Source organism: Ammospiza caudacuta, chromosome 1 (assembly GCF_027887145.1).
Source record: "Ammospiza caudacuta isolate bAmmCau1 chromosome 1, bAmmCau1.pri, whole genome shotgun sequence".
NCBI classification, from domain to species: domain Eukaryota; kingdom Metazoa; phylum Chordata; class Aves; order Passeriformes; family Passerellidae; genus Ammospiza; species Ammospiza caudacuta.
This window is the reverse complement of record NC_080593.1, coordinates 138,806,233-138,828,642: the sequence shown is the minus strand read 5'-3', so window position 1 is coordinate 138,828,642 and position 22,410 is coordinate 138,806,233. Positions and strand designations below refer to the sequence as shown.

At 38.7% G+C, this 22,410-nt stretch overlaps 1 protein-coding gene across 1 annotated transcript in view; it reads right to left on the bottom strand.

Moving 5' to 3' along the window:
- The window catches only part of EIF3H (eukaryotic translation initiation factor 3 subunit H), an 86,851-nt gene that overhangs the window by 8,039 nt on the left and 56,402 nt on the right, over window positions 1–22,410 (bottom strand). The window contains exons 3-5 of the mRNA XM_058805642.1: window positions 8,965–9,132; window positions 7,374–7,473; window positions 5,824–5,973 (exon numbers count right to left, since the gene is read on the bottom strand). Coding sequence (XP_058661625.1) covers window positions 5,824–5,973; window positions 7,374–7,473; window positions 8,965–9,132 — 418 coding nt within the window. The remainder of the gene's footprint in view (window positions 1–5,823; window positions 5,974–7,373; window positions 7,474–8,964; window positions 9,133–22,410) is intronic.

Below are 22,410 nucleotides of genomic sequence, written 5' to 3'. Positions count from 1 at the left end.
ATATATATATATTTAAAAAGTGGTGCCAGTAAGTGCTACTTGCATCCTTATCTAGACTCACTTCCCTACAGGGCTCTGTGACAGTCAAGTGTAGACAATGCAGAGCTCAGCACTTGCATTTGTTGTTGTTCTGGGGGGATCAGTAATAAAGAAACTGCTACTTCAATGGCTGCATTTCAGTCAGCAGATTCAGCAAAAGAGGCAATTAACTGAGTTTACATTTAAATTAGTGAGTAATGCAGACCAACAGGAACAGACCTATAAAGCAAAACAGCTGGTGCTGAGAAACCAATGGCCATGCTACATGTGTTTGGGGGGGTTCTTATCACTGCTTCTGACATGGTCCAGTGATCTGCAAGTGGCTGAGGCACAGTAATTATCCTCCCAAAGCCTCTTTTCAGTTTAGTTTCATCTGAAACAAATCAGGTCTGAGATCACACTGTGGTGATGACCTGCAGGCACTCTTGAATTAAGCTAGAAGACAGCTCCACCTCAAGATAGCACCAGGAGACCACCACTCCTCTGGTACAGTGAATCTTCATTGAAGAAAACTATCAGCTTTCATCACAAAGTCCCCCCTCTCACATGGGGACTGTGTTCTTTTTTGTGAAGAAATACAGATAAGAAAAGAGGGGGAAAATGAAAAATCAGAAGAAGTACCTGCCATGTGGATTCTTACACATCTAATGAAGAATAATCTAATGTGAGAACACTCCTTCACCACAACTGTTACCAGAATCATGGACCTGTAAGGAGTGACCCATAGAACTTCTGGAAATTTATAATTTGAGACTTATGCTTAGATAGCATAATCAAAAAAGCCCCAAAATGACTAACACATACAAACTGCCAAAGGGAAACTGTCAAAGCCTCTTTACATCATAAAACACACTAGAAACTATAGTCTGGAAAGCAGTTTCCTGAGCTGTGCATTTTTTCTGTAACAACCTTATATATGATGGGATGTAATTGTTTACCCACAAGGGTAGATATAAGATCAGGTCATCGACACATGAGATTCTTTGTTTAACAGATTCCTTGTTTAACAATGATCAAATACAAGGGTCAATTAATTCTGAGGGTGAAAGGCAGAAACCTGTGAGCAGAATAGTCTAACCTGCAGATAACACTGATGTCTTTCCTGTCTTGTTCTTTCTGCTGGTGAGCCCTGCAGTTGGCAGTGATGGAATCCAGCACCCACAGAAGGAGAAAGCAACAACGACATGTTAACTGAACTCACAGATCACTCACTGCACAAGGGCATCCTTGTAGGATACAGATCTGGCTAAGAGACCTGAATACAGGCCTTGCTCCTCCCAAGGGAGTGAGTGCTCATACCGCCATACTTCCTTTAGCAGATATATTTTAAGGAGAGCAAAGGTCCAGCTCACTGCTGCCAGCAAAGGCAGTTTGAGAGGTTCCACCACCAGCATCTCCCTGCCTCTCCCTTGCCCACAGCCTACAGCACTCTGAGCTGTATGGATTCAGCTGTTTGCGTGGGCACACTTCAAACTCCTTCAGTGAAACAGTCTACTCTAAATGCAAAAACACCCCCTGTTGGGGTTTCTAGTTTTTGGGGGGAGGCAGAGGGGAAGGCTGGAAGGGAGGAGTGGGAGTTTTTAGTCTGACTTTTTCCATCAGACTATGCCACAAAAGCTATTTGTACAGCCATATTCTGAAACAGATGAGGAAATAAAAATCTTTGAGGGTGGGAGGGATGTAGAGATGAAATGGGGGTAGTGGAGAGAAACAAGACAAACAGCTGGGACTGGAACCTCAAACTGGCTCTGCTTCTGTAGCATTCATAATGGGGAACTACACATGAAGCCCATATTTACTTCAGCATCTTTAATCAGAAAAGGACTCCAGACACACTTGCTAAAGGTCTGAAACATCCAAAATGAAGCTTCAAGTCAGACAGCCAAGCTTCAAAGAGAAGCAGCAATTCCCATGGCTCCCAGTGCCCATGTGCTGCTGACTCCTTTGCCTGTGTCCAGGCACAGCTGGAATCAGCTGGCACCGTGCTGCCCCACGAGCTGGCTCCTCCTGCTCCTCCGACACCCGGGTCACTGTGCTGCACCCAGGCACCAAAGTTTGGGCTATAACAACCCTGAAGCTGGAGATGTGCAAAAAAGACAGCCCCCTAAACCTGCCTACAACTACCATTATTGGACCCCCTCACTTATTTAATTTTATTTTGCTTGCACCATGGCTAAGGAAGATGAGAGCAAGGAACAGCAAGTGGAAGCGCTGGAAAATGCTGTATCTGCTGCTCATTTTTTCCACTTTCCAGCACTCCACTGAGGCCCCCTCTCAGCCACTGCTTTTTGGGACAGGTGCCATCCTGTACAGAATTTTCCTCCTAGTGGGAACAGCTTTGGGTGGATTAGAGAAGTACTGCTGGCCAAAGCACATCTTTTTGATTAAAAATGTGTAAGGTACGTTCCCACTACTTAGCAGAACTTGTTTACATCTCAGCATTTCAGCCTGAGTTCAACCTGTGTTGTTTAAGAGGATTTTGTTTGAATGAGATATGTAAGTCAAGAGTCTTGAGTTCCATTCTGTTTTCTATTGTGACTTTGATGTGTACCTTTGGGCAACACATTTACTCTCTCTGTGTCAGGTTTTCCCACCTGCAAATTAGAGATTTTCATAATTATCTTAATAATCCGTTAAGCACATTGAGAGTTTTGAATAAGCAGTGTAATGTGTAAAGGTTAATATTGTTTTTAAAAGCCAAAGCAACCCTTCTTATATTACTTCTGCAAAAATACTGCATCTGATGTTTGAAAAATATAACTGCCAAGTAGATGTTAGTGCAGTAAATGTTCAGCACATGTTTGCTTCTACTGACGCACATTATTAGAAAAATTGTTTGAGACAAATTGAGATATTATAGAACAACCCTATTATGAAGCTAGACCACAAGAAAGCTTTTTTTAATTTAAACTAGATCATCAATAGAATAAGGAAGAGATGGATGAGAATGAGAAAGTTGGTTGTAATTATTTCCCTGCAGATCTGGAACATTATCTGACAGGATTTTAATTCTTGAGTCTCTATCAAAAGACTGGCAGTACTCCAAGGTCTTCAAGACATTTTGGTCCTTAAGGGTAGCAGGATAACTGTTTGAGTAAAAGGCCTTTACTTGCTATTACTTGCTAACCTTGTGCTAGTCTGCCTTCAACCTCTTTGCCTAGAGTACTTGAGTCAATTCGTATTACACAAGAGAAATACAACTTTATGTCCAAAAAAGTAAATTACTATATACAATTATCACAAATATACTTCAAATGGAGAAAGATACTAAGGTGCAAGCAAAGTGCCTCAAATAGGTAGAGCTTTAAACTCAGACAAGGTGGGTGGCTGAACATGTGAAAATCTTGATGAAGCAAACTCTTCAGAAGAGAGGAACTATGGGTAAATAACTTTATTGCCAAAATCATTGCTTCAGAGAGTACAGAAGTTCAGGGATGCTCTCAAGGAGCCAAAAAAGCCCCCCAAAAGCCCAACAAATCCAAGACTCCAAAGAAATAAAACAACAACAAAAACCCAAACAAAAGAAACAAACAAAAATATCACAAAACCCCAAACAAAAAAACAAAGCAAAAAAATCCCACAACTAAACAACACAAACTAAGACAAAAACCAAAAAACAAGGCCAAACCCAAAAACTAGCTCTGAAGTTACCGTCAACAACAGCAAAGTTAAGTGAGGAAGATATGCACCAAAATTAAAAGTTGTTATCTGAAATGTTTTAGCCTAAACTGCTGAAAGACAAAAATAAGGAAATGTGAAAATAAAACTCCAGAATAGTGGAGCTTTGAACTCCCTACTTCAAGTAATGCATGCTTTGACAGATTAATCTTCATAGCTGAATTCAAGGAAAAACTAGCTAAACATTTCAGCAGGCAGTACAAGTCACCTAACCTTGAATAAACAAGCATTAAAATGCTTTAATTTGCCACCTGCTTTGCCAGTTATACCAATATAAGATATCATTGAATGTAACCTGCCTGGTAACTAAAAGTAGCTATCAAATATTAAACAAAGGACACATACAAAAACCTCCAAACAACCCACTGGAGTAATTCCCAAAACTTTCCTTCAAACCAAACTAAGCACCTTACATTCCTCAAAGAGATCAGGCGAGCTTCAGAAATCTGCCAGGAAAGTCTGGTTTTAGTTTTGGGCTGGTTCTTTTCTTGTTCACCTCTCATTCCCTTTACTGGTATGAAGACCAACACAAAAACCTGTCTTGCACGGGACATTTAACACCAGAACAGAAAGTAATTTGTACATTTCTTATCTTTTATCTTGAGTCACGACAGTGGCACAGAACAGTTACTACGTAAGACCTAAAGCTGTGATTTGTGATCTGTTCAAATTACTTTCCATTTCCAGAATTGTCTTGTGTCTCTAGCAGCAGCCCTTACTAGATCCAGGGTGTCGGGTAGTCCCAGCCCTTTACACAGGAGGAAACCCAAAGAATCAACTGAGGGCAATGCTGCCAGGCCACCTGGGAACCTTCTGTATCCTCAGCATGGTCCTTCCTCAATTTCACCACAAAGTGATAGAGCTCACAAGGAATCAAACCATTGTAATCTCCTGCATCCAGCCCTCACCCTCTCCTCAAATGGGAAAAGTTCTGTGATCTCTGACCATGGAAAGAAAATGACTTACAGAACACCTGCAGAGTAAACACACTGAGTACCTCAGCAAGAATTCTTCACTTCAGAAATTCCAATGTGCAAAGTAACAACTTTACTGGACAGAATTACTGACTAAGTATTACTTGTGGCATTTGTGAATTCCCCAGCAGAGTTCAACCCTACACCCGTTCTCTCTTGATCACTTCTCTAAAAGCTATCAGATCCCTCTGAACATCCACATAATCTCAAGTAGAGAAAGTGGAAAATTTCTGCTAACTTAGGCAACACAGGGACCACTAGAAATACATATCCATTAACCTCAGCCTTACATGATGGGGGAGGGAAGGGGAGCAGGAGAAAAAAGGAAAAAGTAAAAAGGCCACTAGGATCAGAATCTCAATGCCAAAGTGAACTGTTTTACCCCAAAAACTTATTCATGAATACAACCTAGCTTCTACATGCAACAAGATACTGCATTATTTTGTGTATCTTGTTATTTTGGTCAGACCAATAATAATCCAACTGATTGTGTTGTGTAAGATTTAAATACTGCCAAATTTTTGATCATACTGCTAGAAGTCATGCCTACTTTGTTATCAAAAGTGGATTTTCAGGGCAAAGTGCTACAAGAAGAAAAAGTTATTCCTAGACAAAGTTATGAGAAGATCATTTTAGAAACTCTTAAAACAATTTCCAACATCATGAATGCTGTCTGTCATAACCATCAGTGGCATTTTTGCCAGTTTATCAGACTGTTTATTATTTTATTTTAAAATTCATCCTCCTACCGAAGATTTCTTTTTTATTAAAATAGTTTATGTAATTACTAACAGAATATTTAACAAAACCTATTTTTAATAGATCTATTTGCCCGAAATTTCTGAGTGCCCATATTTTCTTGAAAAAACACACTCTTTTGAAACATTTATCCATTTCAAGCGCGGCAAGTGTATGAGGATACGAGACTGAATTTAGCCCTTGAATCTAATGCTACAGTTTTACCATGCATTTTTCCTTCAGCAAAAGAACACGAAGGGTAAAGTGTTAACCCCATTAAAAGTCAAGGCAAAGCTTCCATGGACTGTAATGAGACTGGGATTTCACCCAAGGTGCTAAACAGTGGTTTGGGAAAGCGAATAAAAGTACATCCATTACTGTAACAAGTACTTACCTGCTAGCCAGACTGAGCAACTCATGTCTATCAGCTACTGCGGATTTCTTTTCCAGTTCCCACAACATCACATTGATCAGGTATGAATTCTTAATGACAATAGGCACTTCTTCAAACATGTTTTCATATGCAATATTTGCCTTTTTCAAGCTGTGAAAAAAGTTACAGAATATTTACTAATATAAACAGTATCTCTCTTATTCTCTTTGTTGAATTGTTCCTCCAACAAACAGTTTTGTAAAAATTCTTGATTTTCATACTTCCAAAATTAAACAAGAGTCAAGTTTTGTTAAGACAGCATTTGCATGGCAAAACCTCACGTTTATTTACAAAGACTAGGAAAAGCTGCTCTAGGAAAAATTCTCAGAAGACAAGCAGCTGCCTTGCTTGTTAATAGATTATCTACGTGAAAAAGCCTCCAGCAAGAGACTGTACTGACAGGATTAACTCTGCCCCTTCCAAAATATTTTCCTGCTTTTCCTGCCATCAGCATTTCTTGAGCAGAACTAAACAGTTAGTTACCCCATGATGCTAAAATACCTTTAAATATCATAACTACTACCAAGAAGAACAATTTTCCCAATACTTGAACAAATAAAATTTTTACTGACCAAAAAAGTAGATTCACAAAATATTGTATGTTTTGGAATAATTAAATTCTGTGGTGAATGTTAAAACATAAATTTTTAGTGTGTATTTTTTTACAAGATACACATAAAAAACTATTGCTGTTCCTTTATAATAAAATAAATAAAATAGACAGTAATACTTTTCATAAAATATGGATATAAAAGCATGATTTATAAGTCTCTAAGGAAAGAGAACCTTAATTTCTTTATATTCATACTGGATTTTGGAACAAAAACTTTTGCTTTTTGCCTTCATCCCCCTTTTTTTTGACTGCTCACAGATTTGTTTGCTCATCATTACAGTTGAAGACACCAAGCAATTAAATGAATACATTTTTCCTCAAACGTTTTTCCTCAACAAAGTGATTTTAACAAGTTATTTGTGCTTTTGCTATTGAACACCAAACAGTTGGAGGCAAAGGATGCTAAGGCCTACATCTGTAACAAGTAGCCAATATTTTGAAACACAGTAATTATCCTACTTTACTCCAGAAGATGGTGTCCACATGGGGAGTTAATTTAGAACAAATCCACTGGGACAGCTATTCCAGAATACCTGTTCTATTTTAATTCTGGGGGGAAAAAAGACAGACCAGCTATTTCCCTCTCTCCATTTTTTTTTTCCTGTTTTTGGCTCTGCTCCCACTTACAGCTATCTACCCCATGGGCCTTACAGCACACCCTCTGAGTAGCCCCAAACCCAGTTTGGGTGCCCCCACTTCTGGAAATGCCCAGCCAGCCTCTCACACCTCCTCAGCCCACCGTGCCACTGCACGACTGTCACAGCCCATGCAGGTCCTTTTCCCCAGCACACACTGATACATCAGATTTTAAAATACAGGATTCCATAACCCCAGGTACCGTTCTGTGTCCCAATAACTCAGGAAACCCTATGAGAAAACGTTATTTGAAGTTACTTACGCTTCTGGAGAGAAGTCTTTTTCCTTGCAAACTTCCATCAATTTGGGAGTCAGCCTATATGCCTTCAGTGACAAAGACCCTTGGGCAGTCTTAATGGGATCTATTATTAAAAATGGAAGGAAGCCTATTATTACCAAACCCGGACTGACTTTTTCTTTTTAAATATCTGAATGACATAAACAGGAGGAAAAATTACTAAGTAGTCCTAGTGAAAAAAAAAATTAAAGACAACAAACACAGAAAAGACACCATAGCAGAGGCAGTCCTATTGCACTGCTATGTAAAATACAACCAACAATATAAAGTGATGCCAAGTAGTAAACTTAGCTTGGAGAACTTGGGGGGAATCTTGATCCATTCTACTTGTATTATTTCCCCATTAAAGGTCCAATTCACATTTCCTTTTTTTGTATGAATTATCCACAGAACTTATGTTAAGAGTGACCTCATTTAAATAAAGATTCTTCCTTCCAGTCATTCTGCAGTAAATTAAAATATTAATTAAACAGCATTTTATATGAAAAAAATTAATTTTAGAGTAGCAATAAGCTAATTCAGATCAAGTTGCCATGCCACTTTGTGCATGACAATGTAAGTGGCACATACAAAGATTCGCTTTGCCTTGAATTTAGGCGGAAATTTTCTAAACAAACTGTTACATTCCTTGGACAAAGAAGCTTAACACTTGCAGCATGATAACAGCTGAAGCATGCCAACACAAGAATAAAAGCTGTGTTAACATTCATGTTGTCTGAAACTTAACACAGTAAAACTTTTAGCAATTGGTGATAAAATGAAAACCAAAATAGACTGAAACAAGTGGAAAATTCATCAAGGTCTGATGATGCAATGTTTCCAGCCAATATAAGTATACTTTAACAACTTGTTCTTTACTGTAATCCAATTGTTAACATACTGAAACAATTTTGGGGCAGCTCATAAGATTGATCGTATTCATTAGTATTTTTTCTGACAGATACTCAGGACGTTACATTTACTTCTCAGCTGGAAACTATATGCAAGTCTGCCAGATATGGCAAACTGTGAGTGTTTGGGGAGGGGGAGGCTATAAAGCTGTTAAATTGCCTACGGTTCTGATACAGCACAGAACATCTGGTCTGGAGAGCTTGAGGAAACACCATTAAATAGGCAGAAAAGAAAAAAATCTTTGTGCTAAGAAACAGTCCAGGTTTTGTATGCTTCTGTCAGAGGTATTAAAAAAACTTGGCAATTTGTGTGATGATTGGTCAGTCACGTACAGAGCCAGACACGCTAGCAAGCGGGGTTTGTTAGACATCTGGTCGGGTTCCACCAGCCCCTTCCACGAGGGAGGGGAGATGAAGGAATAAAAATGAAGCAGCTACTCCAGCATTCCAAAACGTACACATCAGGGCTCTGATAGCAAGAAAAATAAACAGAAAGAAGGAAACCCTGTCTAGACTTAGCTGCTGCTGAGGCTGCCGTAGACACAGGGTTGGTATTTACTCGAAAAGGCCTGCCAGGCTACTCTTACAGGCAAAAGACAGAATACAAAAATAGTAGTAATAATATTAAGAGGGGAAAAGAGTAATAAAGGAAACCTCATACTAACCGTAAATGAGAACTACAGACTCCTCAATTGCATGCTGGTAACTGAACTGGGAGTCCAGGAGGGCACGGGTGACAAAAGAGCCATAGTATGTGGACTGGTACCAGCCAACGTGAAGATGATCAATGTTTACGTGGCGCAGGCTTCGCATCATTTCCATCTGGTATTGGACTGGATTAAATAAAAGGCGTGTTAAAAAAGTAAACTTACACAATCGGTAGTATTTAAAGAGAAAACTTGATATTAAATGAGTCAATTGTATTTTATTTTCATTTTTGCAACTGCCTAGAAATTTGTTTACTCACTGGACTGTCTTTATTAAAACCCAGAGTTTCTCAGCGAATGAGAGTAAAACCAGCCTGAGTAAGCAAACTTTTTCCAGCTGCAGTTAATTGCTACAGTGATCAACAAACTGTTACACGTCATTTACAATGTGCATTACCTTCCACATTCATAAAAAAAAATCTGATACTGGGGGTTTCATTAAGCAGTAACATTTTACCATTTAGTAACAAAGACTTATTGTGATTTAAGTAATAGACAGCAATGCTGTCTGGAATTAGGTAACTTTTGGATTCAAAAGGAGAATTATTTAATGAATATATGAAATTGATTATAAACTGTCTTTTTCACAACATAAAACTACATTTTCAGTATCAGAGCTTGGGGAACCAGCTACAGCTGTTAAGATACTTTTGATTGCATTTTATTTCCAATTTTCAACACTGTTTCTTCTTTTTGGTGCGTATAAATGCAAAGGATGCATGCATGTACATATTCTTGTTTATAATACACATGCATCTAAATACAGCAAGTTACCTTAAACAAAAAAAGCCTTTTGTAAGGCTTTTTACACCAGCAGCTGTAATGTTTCCTTGTACCAACACAAAATTCTATTTCTATTAAATGCTTCATTCAAACAATCACCTTCATGGAACAGAGTTCTGTTCAGGAATATTTAACACAATCTCATCAAACAGAACAACACGCTTTATCACTTATCAGACCTTTTAAACAGACAGGCACTGTGACTGCTGGTTAAATTTAAGGAAAGAGAAATCAGTGTGATTATCAGATGAACCAACATTCGGAGCCAACTCACAGCCAAATCAAATGCAAAAACACTACACAATCCTTAAGTTTTGTCTGCAGCTGCAAAAATTACAAAGATAACACACACCCCCCATGTGTTCTTTTTTGGCAATTTTTTTCAAGGCTTCTCCTTGTACTGATGCAAATATGATATTCATTATAAAAGAGAGAAACACAAATTAATTAGCTGTGGAATGTGCTACATTTTCAGACCCTACTTCATATCCTTTCAAAAGGAGAAAAAAAATCCAAACATATTATTTAAAGATACGAGGAGACATTCTTCAAGACTGGACAAATATTTTTCCAACTTATCACTCATCCTTGCATCACAAACTACATTCTGCAGTCTTCTTAAATTGCCTTTTCATTAAATTGCCATATCTGGCTGACTGTTGTATTCTAGTAACCTACATACACTCACAGAAACCTTTGCAGACTCCTTCTATCACTACATGCTGGTGATTGTATTTTATACCATAGTATCTTAACAGGAATTACTTGAAATTTGTTTTTCATCCAGGGCACCGTGATAATCCAGCATCCCACAACCAATACAGGAAAACCATGTGGGCTCTGTTCTAGCACAGCTAGCAAAGGAGAGGCCTGCTTGATGTGGGTGTCTCTAAACCTAGGCAAATCTGGAGATGCCTCTACACTCTTCAGGGCAGCCTGCACAATTGATCAAACAGCTATTTCCAAGTCAGAATGAAAATCTTTCCCCTTGCCAGACCTAAGCAAGCTCATTGTGCTACTTCCAGAAACAGAGGCCAGGCTGAACACAGCTGCTTACCCAGAGCCCAATGCTTTTTCATCTCAGTGTTTAGCTCAAAAGAAAAGATCTAGTTTGTCAAAGAGGTTCAGTCCTTTAAAAGTTTTTGTGGACTTTTTGGAGGCGAAGATGGTAAGTTTCTAAATTTTATAATTAAAACAAGAAAACAGACATCCCCCAAAACAAACTAAAAGACTCCTCATGTAAGCATGATTTTGAATTGAAAAAGCATATCCAGTTATTAAGTATAGCTAGAATAAACTCTTTTGGTTAAAATAAGCTTTTCAAAGGTGCATCTGTGTAGAAAGCAAGAACGACTTGTTTCTCATATGACTTGCTACAACATGCTAAAAAATGAAATTATAGTTAGATCCTCTGTAGCCAAATGAAGTCATTAAGGGGAAAAAACTAGGAAGGATTTTGTGATTATCAAATTTAATTAAATTAAATGTGGACTTTTAGATAGCTGAGCTAGACTTCTTGCAGTGGCAATTCTCTTGTAATGCTGGACACTCTCAAAGTAGAGATGGTCATGTAATGATGGGGAAAAGATACTTAGACATAGATTCCTATGAAGTCATGTGGCTGATACATCCAGATAATTTCCACCTTGAGAAGTGTAATATTCAAGAGCAGGAAAACATCCAGGTCTTTAACAAACTTGAATAAAGGCATATCATGCTCTCAAAAGTGTTCCTCTGGGAGCTAACTGGTAACCAAGTTCCAGAAACAAGTTCTTTTCTTAAACACAGTACACCCAGCTACATGTAAGAGATGTAACACGATGCAAGAGATATTATCCAGAAGAAAAAGGACTCACTGAAAAGCATCCAGATTTCATGTCAGCAATTCCTCCTCTCATGACTGTTAGCAGTTAGATGATAATGAAGGCAATAGTGGAAAAAATGTCAAAGAACCAATAAAGCATCAATAGCTAACATCTTTGCCTTGGGAAAACAACTGCAGAAATTAAAACATGATGCAGTCCCCACCAGGGAGAAATGGAAACTCTTTTAACCAAACATATATATTTTATAACATGTATTAGTAGCTAGATAGCTCCAACAAGCTGCCAACTTGCACAAATGGATAACAGCCCCCAAGCTGCTTTCGTTGATACCGTTACCACTGTTTCTTTACATCCTTTGCCCAATCTACAGAACGTCATCTTTTCACCTAGAAGCTTAGCACAGACTGGGCAAGAGTTCCCTCTCTCCTTTCCTTCTATTTATTGCTCAATCTGCTAGCATTTGGGACAGCTGTGCACTTTTTTGTGTCACAGTCCCTCCCAAGCCACTCTGCAAAGCTGACACTGAAAGACCCTCTTAGTCTACGAGCACCCAGAACTGAGGTGAGCAGAGAAAAGGGCAGGGGAAGAACCAGACCAGGATGCTGCCTCCTTCTCCCTCACATTTAGACAGTGTACCTGCACTTTAAAACAAACTATTTGTTCAGGGATGTCCTTATGAGGAAAGGCAACAGCCACGCCTGCACTTCCCAGCAGTGCTGCTTGCCCTGAGAACGTGCAAACTCTGAGCCTGAGCCACCAATGCTCTCCTGAGCACCTTTCTGAGATTCTTAGATTTTAAAAGTTTTTTAAAAGAATCTCAGTTTTCTTCTTATTAAAAAACACCACCTCCTTCCTCTAAAAGGATATTTTTTTGTTAGTTTGCAACCAAATAGGTGGGGGGAGGGAATAAAGGAAGTTAGAAAGCATTACTATAACTTGCCTAAAGCAAACAAAAGTGCAAAACTATACAATACGGGGTTTTGTTTAAAAATGACTGACTTATGTGGATTTGTATTACCAAAATGCCTTGACTGAAAAACCTTGACAGTAAACCCTATTATAGCAGTTTATTTTATTTTAATAAATACTGTAAAAGATTTTTTAAAGTAATAGAATAACAAAGACATTTTCCTTTTCTAGAAAGTACTGCCAATATTAGAAACTTTATCTGGGCTTTAACATATAGGAGATGTATACCCTACCTTACCAACAAAAAAAATCCTCAAAAAAACCCAAACCACGCCAAAAAAACCACAACCAAAGAAAAAATGTACATAATATACCAGATACAAGACAAAGAATTGAGCCCTGATATAATGGCCCATTCAACACTGGGACAATTCAGCCATGTTTTCTATAACTTAAAATATCTGGTCAGTAATTTCACTATTTGAAAGCCTAATTTCAGAATAGGTCAAATCAGCTGAAGCACTAAAAAAAAGGTCCATCATTATTCTAAAATGCAAACAAATCTAAAAGTCAAGAGTTCAAAAACAACTGGCAAATGATGCAAGTTTACTTATTATTGAATTGTTTCTTTACCAAGAAAAATTCATTAGAATTCACCTCTCATGGGATCACATATGCATGTTGCTGACTGAAACAGTGATTGTTATCATCAGAGGAGATTCATTTCAGCCTGGCCACATTCAGACTATCAGTAACTATTGCGACACGTGGGTGATCAATAGTGGCCTGCCTGGAGGCAATATATTTGATGACACCTCACTGGCTCAAGGCCTTAATTTCCAAAAGATAACTCAAGTTGATACACTTTAAGAAATTTGATTTTAAGAGCAGCAATCCACATGCCTCCTAAAAAGCCACACCCCACTGAAATGGAAGGACTCTGTACCAGTGTTAGGTGCCACAGACTGACTGGTTTTATGCTGCTCATCACCCACCTTGCTGCAGTGGGCCCTGTGCAAAAGAAGTAACAACCAACTCTAAGCTACAAACCACTAGCACCTGTATAGTGTTCAGCCACCTCGGTCTGCCACTCACAACTTAGTGTTTGCCTCAACCCATGTGTCCCAAATTTGTCCTTTAAGTGTGCTCAAAGAGCAGAAGTTGCACGTGCCTTCAGAAGGGCAGGTCACTGGTTCAAGAACAAAGAGGACCTTGACTGCTCCCTCACCTTCTACAGCCTCCTCACAAAGACACTCAAGGAGAATGAATCTGAGGATGAATATTGTTTCCCCAAAGAATGGTGAGCACCCAGAAGACACATGAAGTAAAACTACCTAAAATTTACTCAAGATTAGGCATAATGTCCAAGGGACACAAAAGTCCATCAGAAGAGACAGCACCCAGTCTCTGTGCCAACACTTCTCTGAATTTAACAAGCAACATGAACACAGCAAATTGTGGTTAATCTGGTCAAAATATACTGAAAAACAACCAAAATATTCCTTTTGTAGCACCACTATTAATGTGGATTGTATTTTAATGCAATAATTTATCTGTTTTGAAGTGCTACCATGTGGTAGCATGCGTACTGAACAAGTGCTATACACTTCGCAACACAGAAAAATTTGGGGTTTTCTATACATATTAACTTTGCCAAACCACATGTATGCTTCAGACAGTATCTTCAATGACTAAACCAAGTTAGCAGATGCTAGTTCAAGGAACCAGCATATGCATTTGAAAAGAAGGAAAATTGATTTATTTAATTTAGCACAGAGAATTATGGAGACAACAGATTAATTTGTTTCCCTCCACACACACAATCTCAATTAATTGTCTAAAAAACTATGAATCACAATAACTGCATCTATTGATAACAATTCCAATTGTGAAGATACAAAAAAAAAGGAATGCCACAACCAACTTGTTATGGTTAAAAAATACAACTAAAAAGAATGAGAAAAGAGAAACCAGAATTCAGAATTAATTCCAGCAAAGGCAACGTTTCATCTGAAAAAGCCTTTAGATACTGCTGAAATATATTTCAGCAGTATCTGTCTAAAGTGTGCAACACATATGCATACAAATATTTACAGATTTTTATCTATATCTAACCACCTCACACATACACACTTCTCCCAAGACAAATGCTCAAGCTCAGTAACCCAACAATTCCCCTATTCATGGAGAAAAAAAATTAAAAGTAAATATTGCCTTCCTCAATAATATTAATTTCCTCCTCTGAAATATCAAGTCATGGTTACAAAACAGTGCTCTATTTTATGCACTTTTGCTATACAGGGCTGGAAGCACCTGACCTCGTCTAAACTTGGAAGTTAAGCAGACCAGGTTCTGTAGGTAGCTGGATGGGGAAAAAAATCATGAAAATAGGCATAAGTCCAAGAGTCATAGTCATAAAAGCACAAAATGAAAAGCAAGTCGAAAGACTTAATTCAACCCTATTTTAATTGCTAAATTGAAGAATGAAAAAAGGGGTAGAACCTATGTGGCCAAATCACAGAATCCTTATCACTGGGTTGGAAGAGACCCTCAAGATCACCAAGTCCAACCCAGCCCCAACACCTCAACTAAACCCTGGCACCCAGTGCCACATCCAGGCTTTTTTTAAACACATCCAGGAATGGTGACTCCATCACCTCCCCAGCAGACCATTCCAGTACATTATCACCCTTTCTGTAAAAAACTTTTTCCTAATATCCAACCTATATTTCCCTTGGCGCAGCTTGAGACTGTGTCCTCTCATTCTGTCAGTTGCTGCCTGGAGAAAGAGACCAACCCCCAGCTGACCACAGCCGCCTTTCAGGGAGCTGTAGAGAGTGATAAGGTCACCCCTGAGTCTCCTTTTCTCCAGGCTAAACACCCCCAGCTCCCTCAGTTGTTCCTCATAGAACTTGTGTTCCAAGCCCCTCACCAGCTTTTTTTTTTTTTTTATGGTGTTCTAATGAGTTACAACGGAGGAAGAAAAACTGAACATTCACAAATCTGCATTTTTTGTACAGGCTATGAGATAAATTGGCTACAAATCTTTAGGAATCCCCTCCATCTATGCCACCAACACTACTGCTCAAATAAAAGCCAACCTCTTCTAAGTGTATGCTTATTACAACAACTGAAGCTTTGCTAGTACCTTCATGTTTTTCTACAACAAAATGGTCCTTGCTTTTATGAGAAAGAATAAGAGAAACAGAAGAGGAAAGACTCTTCAGTGCTAATTCATTATGTACACTCAGTAAACTCATTCATTATTTTTAACCACGATCAAAACCCAATGTTAGTTTTATGACAGAACTGTGTGATATTAATTGTGCTCAACAGAATAAAGTACAGGACACCCAGAGGAGATATCACAATCAGTAGGTGAACAGTGAAAAGTAACAGAACATAATAAAAATAAAACCCCACATTTGGAGTGCTTCTGTCGGGAGATACTTACCCAAGTACCTCCAGACTGCTCTTTGTTACCACTTTAGCCAGCAGTTGCCAGAGCACAGTCCCCAGCAGAGCTGACGACCACAGCCCCAATATCAGGGACAGGGAGAACTGTCCTGGGATCAGGGACACCCCAGCACAGCCAGCAGTGACTGCCCATGACTACCTTGCTACTTTACAGAGGAGGCTCCAAGCCACAGGCCAGCACAAGGACAGCTGACAGCTCTGACCAAGTAGGGCAAGGGAGGAAAGGGCGGCTCTGTCACTGGGGGGAATAAAGAATGAGGACAAGTTTTGAGAGCAAATGAGTAAAACAAGTGGATGGGGAGCACGGGGATGTGCGTGACAGGACAAGGGGAAAGCAGAAAATGGAAGCACACCACTTCCTGCACATGTGCTGGCACTCACCCAGGGGTTTCTGACAGTGGGTTTGGGACTCTGGTCTAAGCACACAATCAGTGAATTAGGAGGCAATCAAAGCCATCAACCTATTACAGCATTTTATTAACACATGAGCAAAACACTCAGATAAGCCTTTGGACAAGCTAAATCTCACTGACCACACAATTCTCTACACAATTCAAGATAATGGAAACTTGTCCTGTTTTTAAATAAGTACATTCAAGCCTGAAGACGACTCTAAATGTGATGGGTAGGACTGTCAAGGTAACTTGTGAAATTGTCTTCTAATGTATGCAACACTATTCCAAAGGATAAAAGCATTATAATACTATCTTTCAGAAATATTAAAACACTGAGTTTTCAAAAAGCAATTTTAATTCAGAAATTTGCCACAAACTAGCATCTTGAAATAATGTTAAAATCAAGCAATATAATTAAACTATTTTGTTGGCAATGATTATCAAGAAGAAATGGTCAAAAGAAAAAGCAACATTTGAAGGCTTTCTGCCCCCTCTTTTGAGTATTTTTTCACATTTATCTAGAAAGATCCATCTTCACAGCATCTTACTAACACTTGGCAATTAATCCTCCATCTCCTCCTATAGGGCAGGCAAACACTATTCTTGTCCAAGCATTCATTTGGCTAACTACACTACTATTTCTACATTGATTGAAGAGAAATTTGATATGAGATCAAAATCTTTATCCAGAGAAAAAGTTTCAGTCAGCCTACATTGTCATGACAGCAGTAAATTCTACTACTAAAAATGCCATCTGTTCAGCCTAAAGCTTGCTTTCCTTGTAAGAAGGCAGGAAGATGATATCTCATTTCCTAATAAACATCACATGCCTAATGAAAGCATCAACTGTTTTCTATTAGGAGTGTATTCCCATGGACTTCAGCACCTTGAAGCCTTTACTTACACCAATTTTGTCCAGTGTCATTCTAGCTGCTAACATGAAAGTAGGATTAAAGGCATGAAAAGGAATTAGCATGGTCAAAAATCAACTCTGTGTTACAGTAACCTCATATCTAACAAAGCACACCCTTTAAAAAATGTTTTTTTAAAGTTTCTTAAGATATCTTTTGTTTAACAGCCATTGATTTTAGCTTGTTTACTCTAGTGAGGATACATTAACAGGTAAAAGCTCTCTCTTTACAAAATATCAACATATTCTTTACAACATATCTACCTTAATGCTCTAAGTTACAAAGCAATTAAGCACACAATAACACAAAAATGTGTGGTGAAACTAATTCCTTTCCTACATAAATGTCAATCAGATTAATGTATTTTTTATGAAATTTTATATTACATAAATACTCAAAGAGGTTATTCAATTACCGGGAAAATTTTGGAAATGTTTAAAGATTAATGAATTACACAGTCACTTTTACTTTAATATAACACAGATTTTCATATTCAACAATTTGAAAGCAGAACAGGAACAGACTGAAATGGAAACAACTCAAAAATCACTGCATTTTGAAAATCAGTAATTTCAGCATGCATCACAAGAAAGTCAGTCTCAGTTAATAACTTTTCAGTAAGTGAAGAAAAATGATGACTTCACATAAGGGGTTTTGGCCCTTTTAAATTCCTCATCTCCCTGAAAACACAGGAAAAAAAACACTTTTCTTCTTTGTAAAGCTTCAAAGTTTGGGTATTTTCTACCAATAACTGTTTGCACTGCTGAAATTCAAAGGGCAATGGGAAGTGGAGGGACATCTTCCACAGCTTATTTAAAGTCAAGACACCCATCTTGTGTTACCAGATACAATGAAGCAAGTGGTTTTCTGATGGCTTGGTATTAAATATGCACAAGTCTGCTTTCAAGAATTTTTCACATTGTTCTTAAGTTTCAAGCTCATAAAACACGGTCTGAGCACTGAAGCACACACAGCCCCCATACAGCAATATTCCTGAATTGTCTTTATAGCAATTCATTGCTACTGCCTATTTTTTCAGCTGAAAGTTACACCAGTTATTTTTCTGTGACCTCCATCAGCCCATCATGTAGGGATAACACTACTAAACATTTAGCAGCGAAACTCAGTGAAGTTCCAATTTTTGGCAAAACAAAAGAACATGGTAGCCACCACCATAAACTCATCCTTTGAATCAAAATTACACAGGTATTTTATTAAAAAATAAAAAGATTATTATATCTTCAGCATTGCCCTTACTGCTGCTTCTGCTGGGGTTCTACTGTGCAGGGCAGGACCTGCCCATGCACCAGGAAGGCCTGAAGCAGTCAGCAGCTACTGCTCCTTTCAGGAAGGCAGAAGGACCCCACACAACCCCCAAAATTCAACTAGTTTGACAAAGTCTACCAGTTTTGTCTAGCCCAGGTGCTGCTACTTGCTGAGCAAACAGCTATGAAATGCCACATTAACTTCTTTCTCTTCAGTAAGAGCAGCACTTAACTATCACCCCTCATTTAACACAGCAACTAGGAGCTTTGTCTAATACCTACATGAACACAATGTCACAAGGACGCTTCAGTACATCACTTAAAACATTCTCAGAGCCCCGCTTACACCTCCAAGGAACACATCCCATTGAGCAGTCCAGGACACAGTCTGAGACATCCCATCTGACCAGCTTAGAGAGCAATGACTGAGCTGAAAGCTCTAACAAAGGGCAGCTTCACTTGGATCTCTGCTGCAGGACCATCTACAAGTGCTCCTCGTGGCTGCCAGCCACGTCTTCAAGCCATGAGCAACACTTTAACTCACAGGAGGTACAAGTAAGTCAGAATTCAAGCCAAGCCCTACCCAGCAGACAGATGACAAAGTATCTCTTCACTACAAGATCCAGGGTCACACATTCTCTTTGCCAAGCATTGACTTCCAGATAAAATGACTCAAGTCCTTTTGCTTGCAATCCCTGCCACAACAGAAATCTCTGCCCTTGTTTAGCTTGCAGGCAGATTAGAGTGACAGGTTCCCTTCTGGTTTAGTTCCTGAGCTAATGATTGCCACTACACAACAGACACACATATTTAACACCACTTCTTATCACTAGGCAACTCTTCAAAAGAGAAGGAAAACTCAGCTTTTTTTATCCAAACTCTAACACAAAAAATTCTCAACATGCAGGCTTACAAAAGGGTAAGTAAACAACCCAGCCACCTAAAGGTTTCTCTGGATGAAGTGAAAGGTTTGCATTGCACATGTGGAGGCCACGGATCCATACAGAGATGATGCCTAATGAGAGCCAGAACTGAGTATATCAGACAACTCCCTTTTTTGAGTAGCACATTTTACACTAGTATTTTATTGTAGCATGATGGCTACCAAGAGCTGCTTGCAATTTTCTTCAGGATAGTTTTAAGTTTGTGAAATAATAGGAAGGAAACTGATTTTAGATGGGTTCAAAAGTAGAAGACACTGATGAACATTTTCTAGGGAGCTTGAGGAAAAGATTCAATTTTGGAGGAAGAATAAGACTAGTGGTTCAAACCTTGTGAAAGCATTTGCCCAAAAGACTCTTAAATTACTGCAATTAGATCACAAGACATTTTCTGCTTCTTTATTAAGTCTTCCCTGCCAAACAACAGTCACAGCACAATTACTTTGGAAGCTGTTGGCTGCACCAAGAAACAACAGATTAAATCAAATGTCATAGAGGTAGTCCCTTCCTGCATGTGAAAATCAGCCTCCTTTGCTCCCTAAATATTACATATAATATTGTGTGCATTTCAACATGACGGGTGATACCATTAGAAGGATATTGGAGATGCAAGAAATTATATGGTGGCCACATATGCTAGCAGGCAGCAAGAGCTTACAGTGAGAGATATGACACTGATAAAAAAATCATCATCCAGAGCTGATGGCATCCAAATTTTCATCACATCTCATCCCATACAGCTAAGCAGTGATGCTAGAAAAAAGCCAGTGTTATGCCTTATTAGGTAAAACCTTTTAATGCCAATTTGAAATCAGAAATGTTCAAGAACATCACTAATACATTGTACTGTTTCCTTTTATGACTACTACCACAGCATCTATCAATTAATTAGCATGTGCAACATTTAATTAGTGAAAGAATATTACAGCACTTAAGGTTTTAAAAGTGTTACAGTTTCAGGCATAGCAACACAGACTTCTAAATAACTCCAAAATGATGCTTTAAAACAGGGTTAGCAATTCACAGCCCAGGTGCCATGGAAATCCAGCAGTACAGTTTTGAAAGGCTCAGTGGCAGCTACCATGCCACTTTACCACAAGAACCACCACAGTTAGGGAGACACACACACACCAGATCTTGCTTTAACACACAGGAATCTACTGCAGCACCTAAACAACAATGCGTCAGCTTTCAGAGGCCTCCTATGTGGATGTAAAAAAAGTAAAACCTGGTACACCAGAATGGCATTTCAACTGATCAAGACAGACCAGACTAACTGTGCATTAACTGCATTAACATTTTCCAAATCCCCAAACTAGTTCTATACCAGACTTCCAACCTTGTCCTGAACAACCTGCACAGTTAACAACTACATGTCCCATTTTCTTCCCATGGAAATCAGATGCATCATCATCACTTACTGCCTCCTTTATTTTCAGTCATGCAGGTGCATATATGTACACATACATACATACAGGTGTGAGGGGGTGGAAGAAGGGGGAGAGAGGAAAGAATACATACATACATACACACAACATATACATATATACATCCCATATGTAAACAGATATTTAACCGTGAATCAAGGTGTATTTCCCATAGTAATTGTTAATGCACATGACCATGCTTTTAAATACACAGAAAAGGTAAGGTAAAGGCAACTTCTCAACAAGACAATGAAGGCTGACAGCATTTGTTTCCAGTATTACAAAGTTCATCTCAATCCTCACCCCCACTCCAAAAAATTTTCAGCTTATAATTTCTCACCATTGCCCAGATAATAACTTCATGCTTAGGGAAAATCAGGCCAAGGTAACTCAGAACAGAAATCCCCATTTCACTGAGCATTACTCCTGCAGTAAGGAGCTATAACACTGCATAGCATCTACTGAATGGCATCATCATTGGTATTGCTCAGCGGAGTTTCTAAAGCCCAAGCTAACACTAGCAATGCCTCCATCAGTATCACTTCTACTTCTTCAATGTATCCTCAAAGAAACAATGAATTCAGGCCAGATTCAGCAAGTCTGTTCCACAGCCCAGCAAGAGGAACAATAAAACCAGGAGTGGTTAGATACCTGAGGTAAAAGACAATCATGCCTTTGCAGGAGCAGCCTTTGGCACACAGCAATTTGAGATTGTGCACTATGTTCCAATGCAAAGATACCAAATAATTTAAACAAAACTAAAACCCACAACGGTTTGAGAATATTTAATTTAGAAAATAAAGCTCATGGCTTTTAGATCAAGCCACACAAGACAGAGTCAGGATGAATTCCTCCTCTTTCTAGGGCTTATAACATCATATGGCAGGATTTTGCAAGCCAAAGCTAATATTTCAGCAACATAGCACTTGCAACTTTTATATCTAAGTGTGGCTTGTTCTTTTAAAGTAGCCAAGAACTGAACTCACACCCTGTTTGAACAGGCAGAAGAAATGCTCTGTGCCAAGAAGGAAGTTATAAACTTAAAGAAGGTTTTTTACATTGGAAACAAGTTGGGAAGCAGAGGGGCAGATTCACTGCAATCGATTCTTTAATGAGTAAGAGAAAAAGCACAGTACATCAGAGCTGGAGGCAGTAGGCTGTGGTTCCACTGCTTGCTCAGCTGAAGGACTCCCTGATGGGGGCTGGACAAGTCAATTCTTTCCACTCCCACTTCTCTCTGAAGACTACAAACCCTTGGGACAGCACTCACCATTTATTCTGAACAAAGCCTTGAAGCAAAACAGTTTCATTTGAGGAAGAGATGAATCATCAAATCACTTGGTGGTACCTATTTTTCACTAACTGCCAAAATGCCAAAATGCCTTTGCAACAACATTGTATTTACAAACTTAAATTATAGTTGGAGGGGGAAAGAAAAAAAGAATACAAGAAGATTAATACTATCCAAAC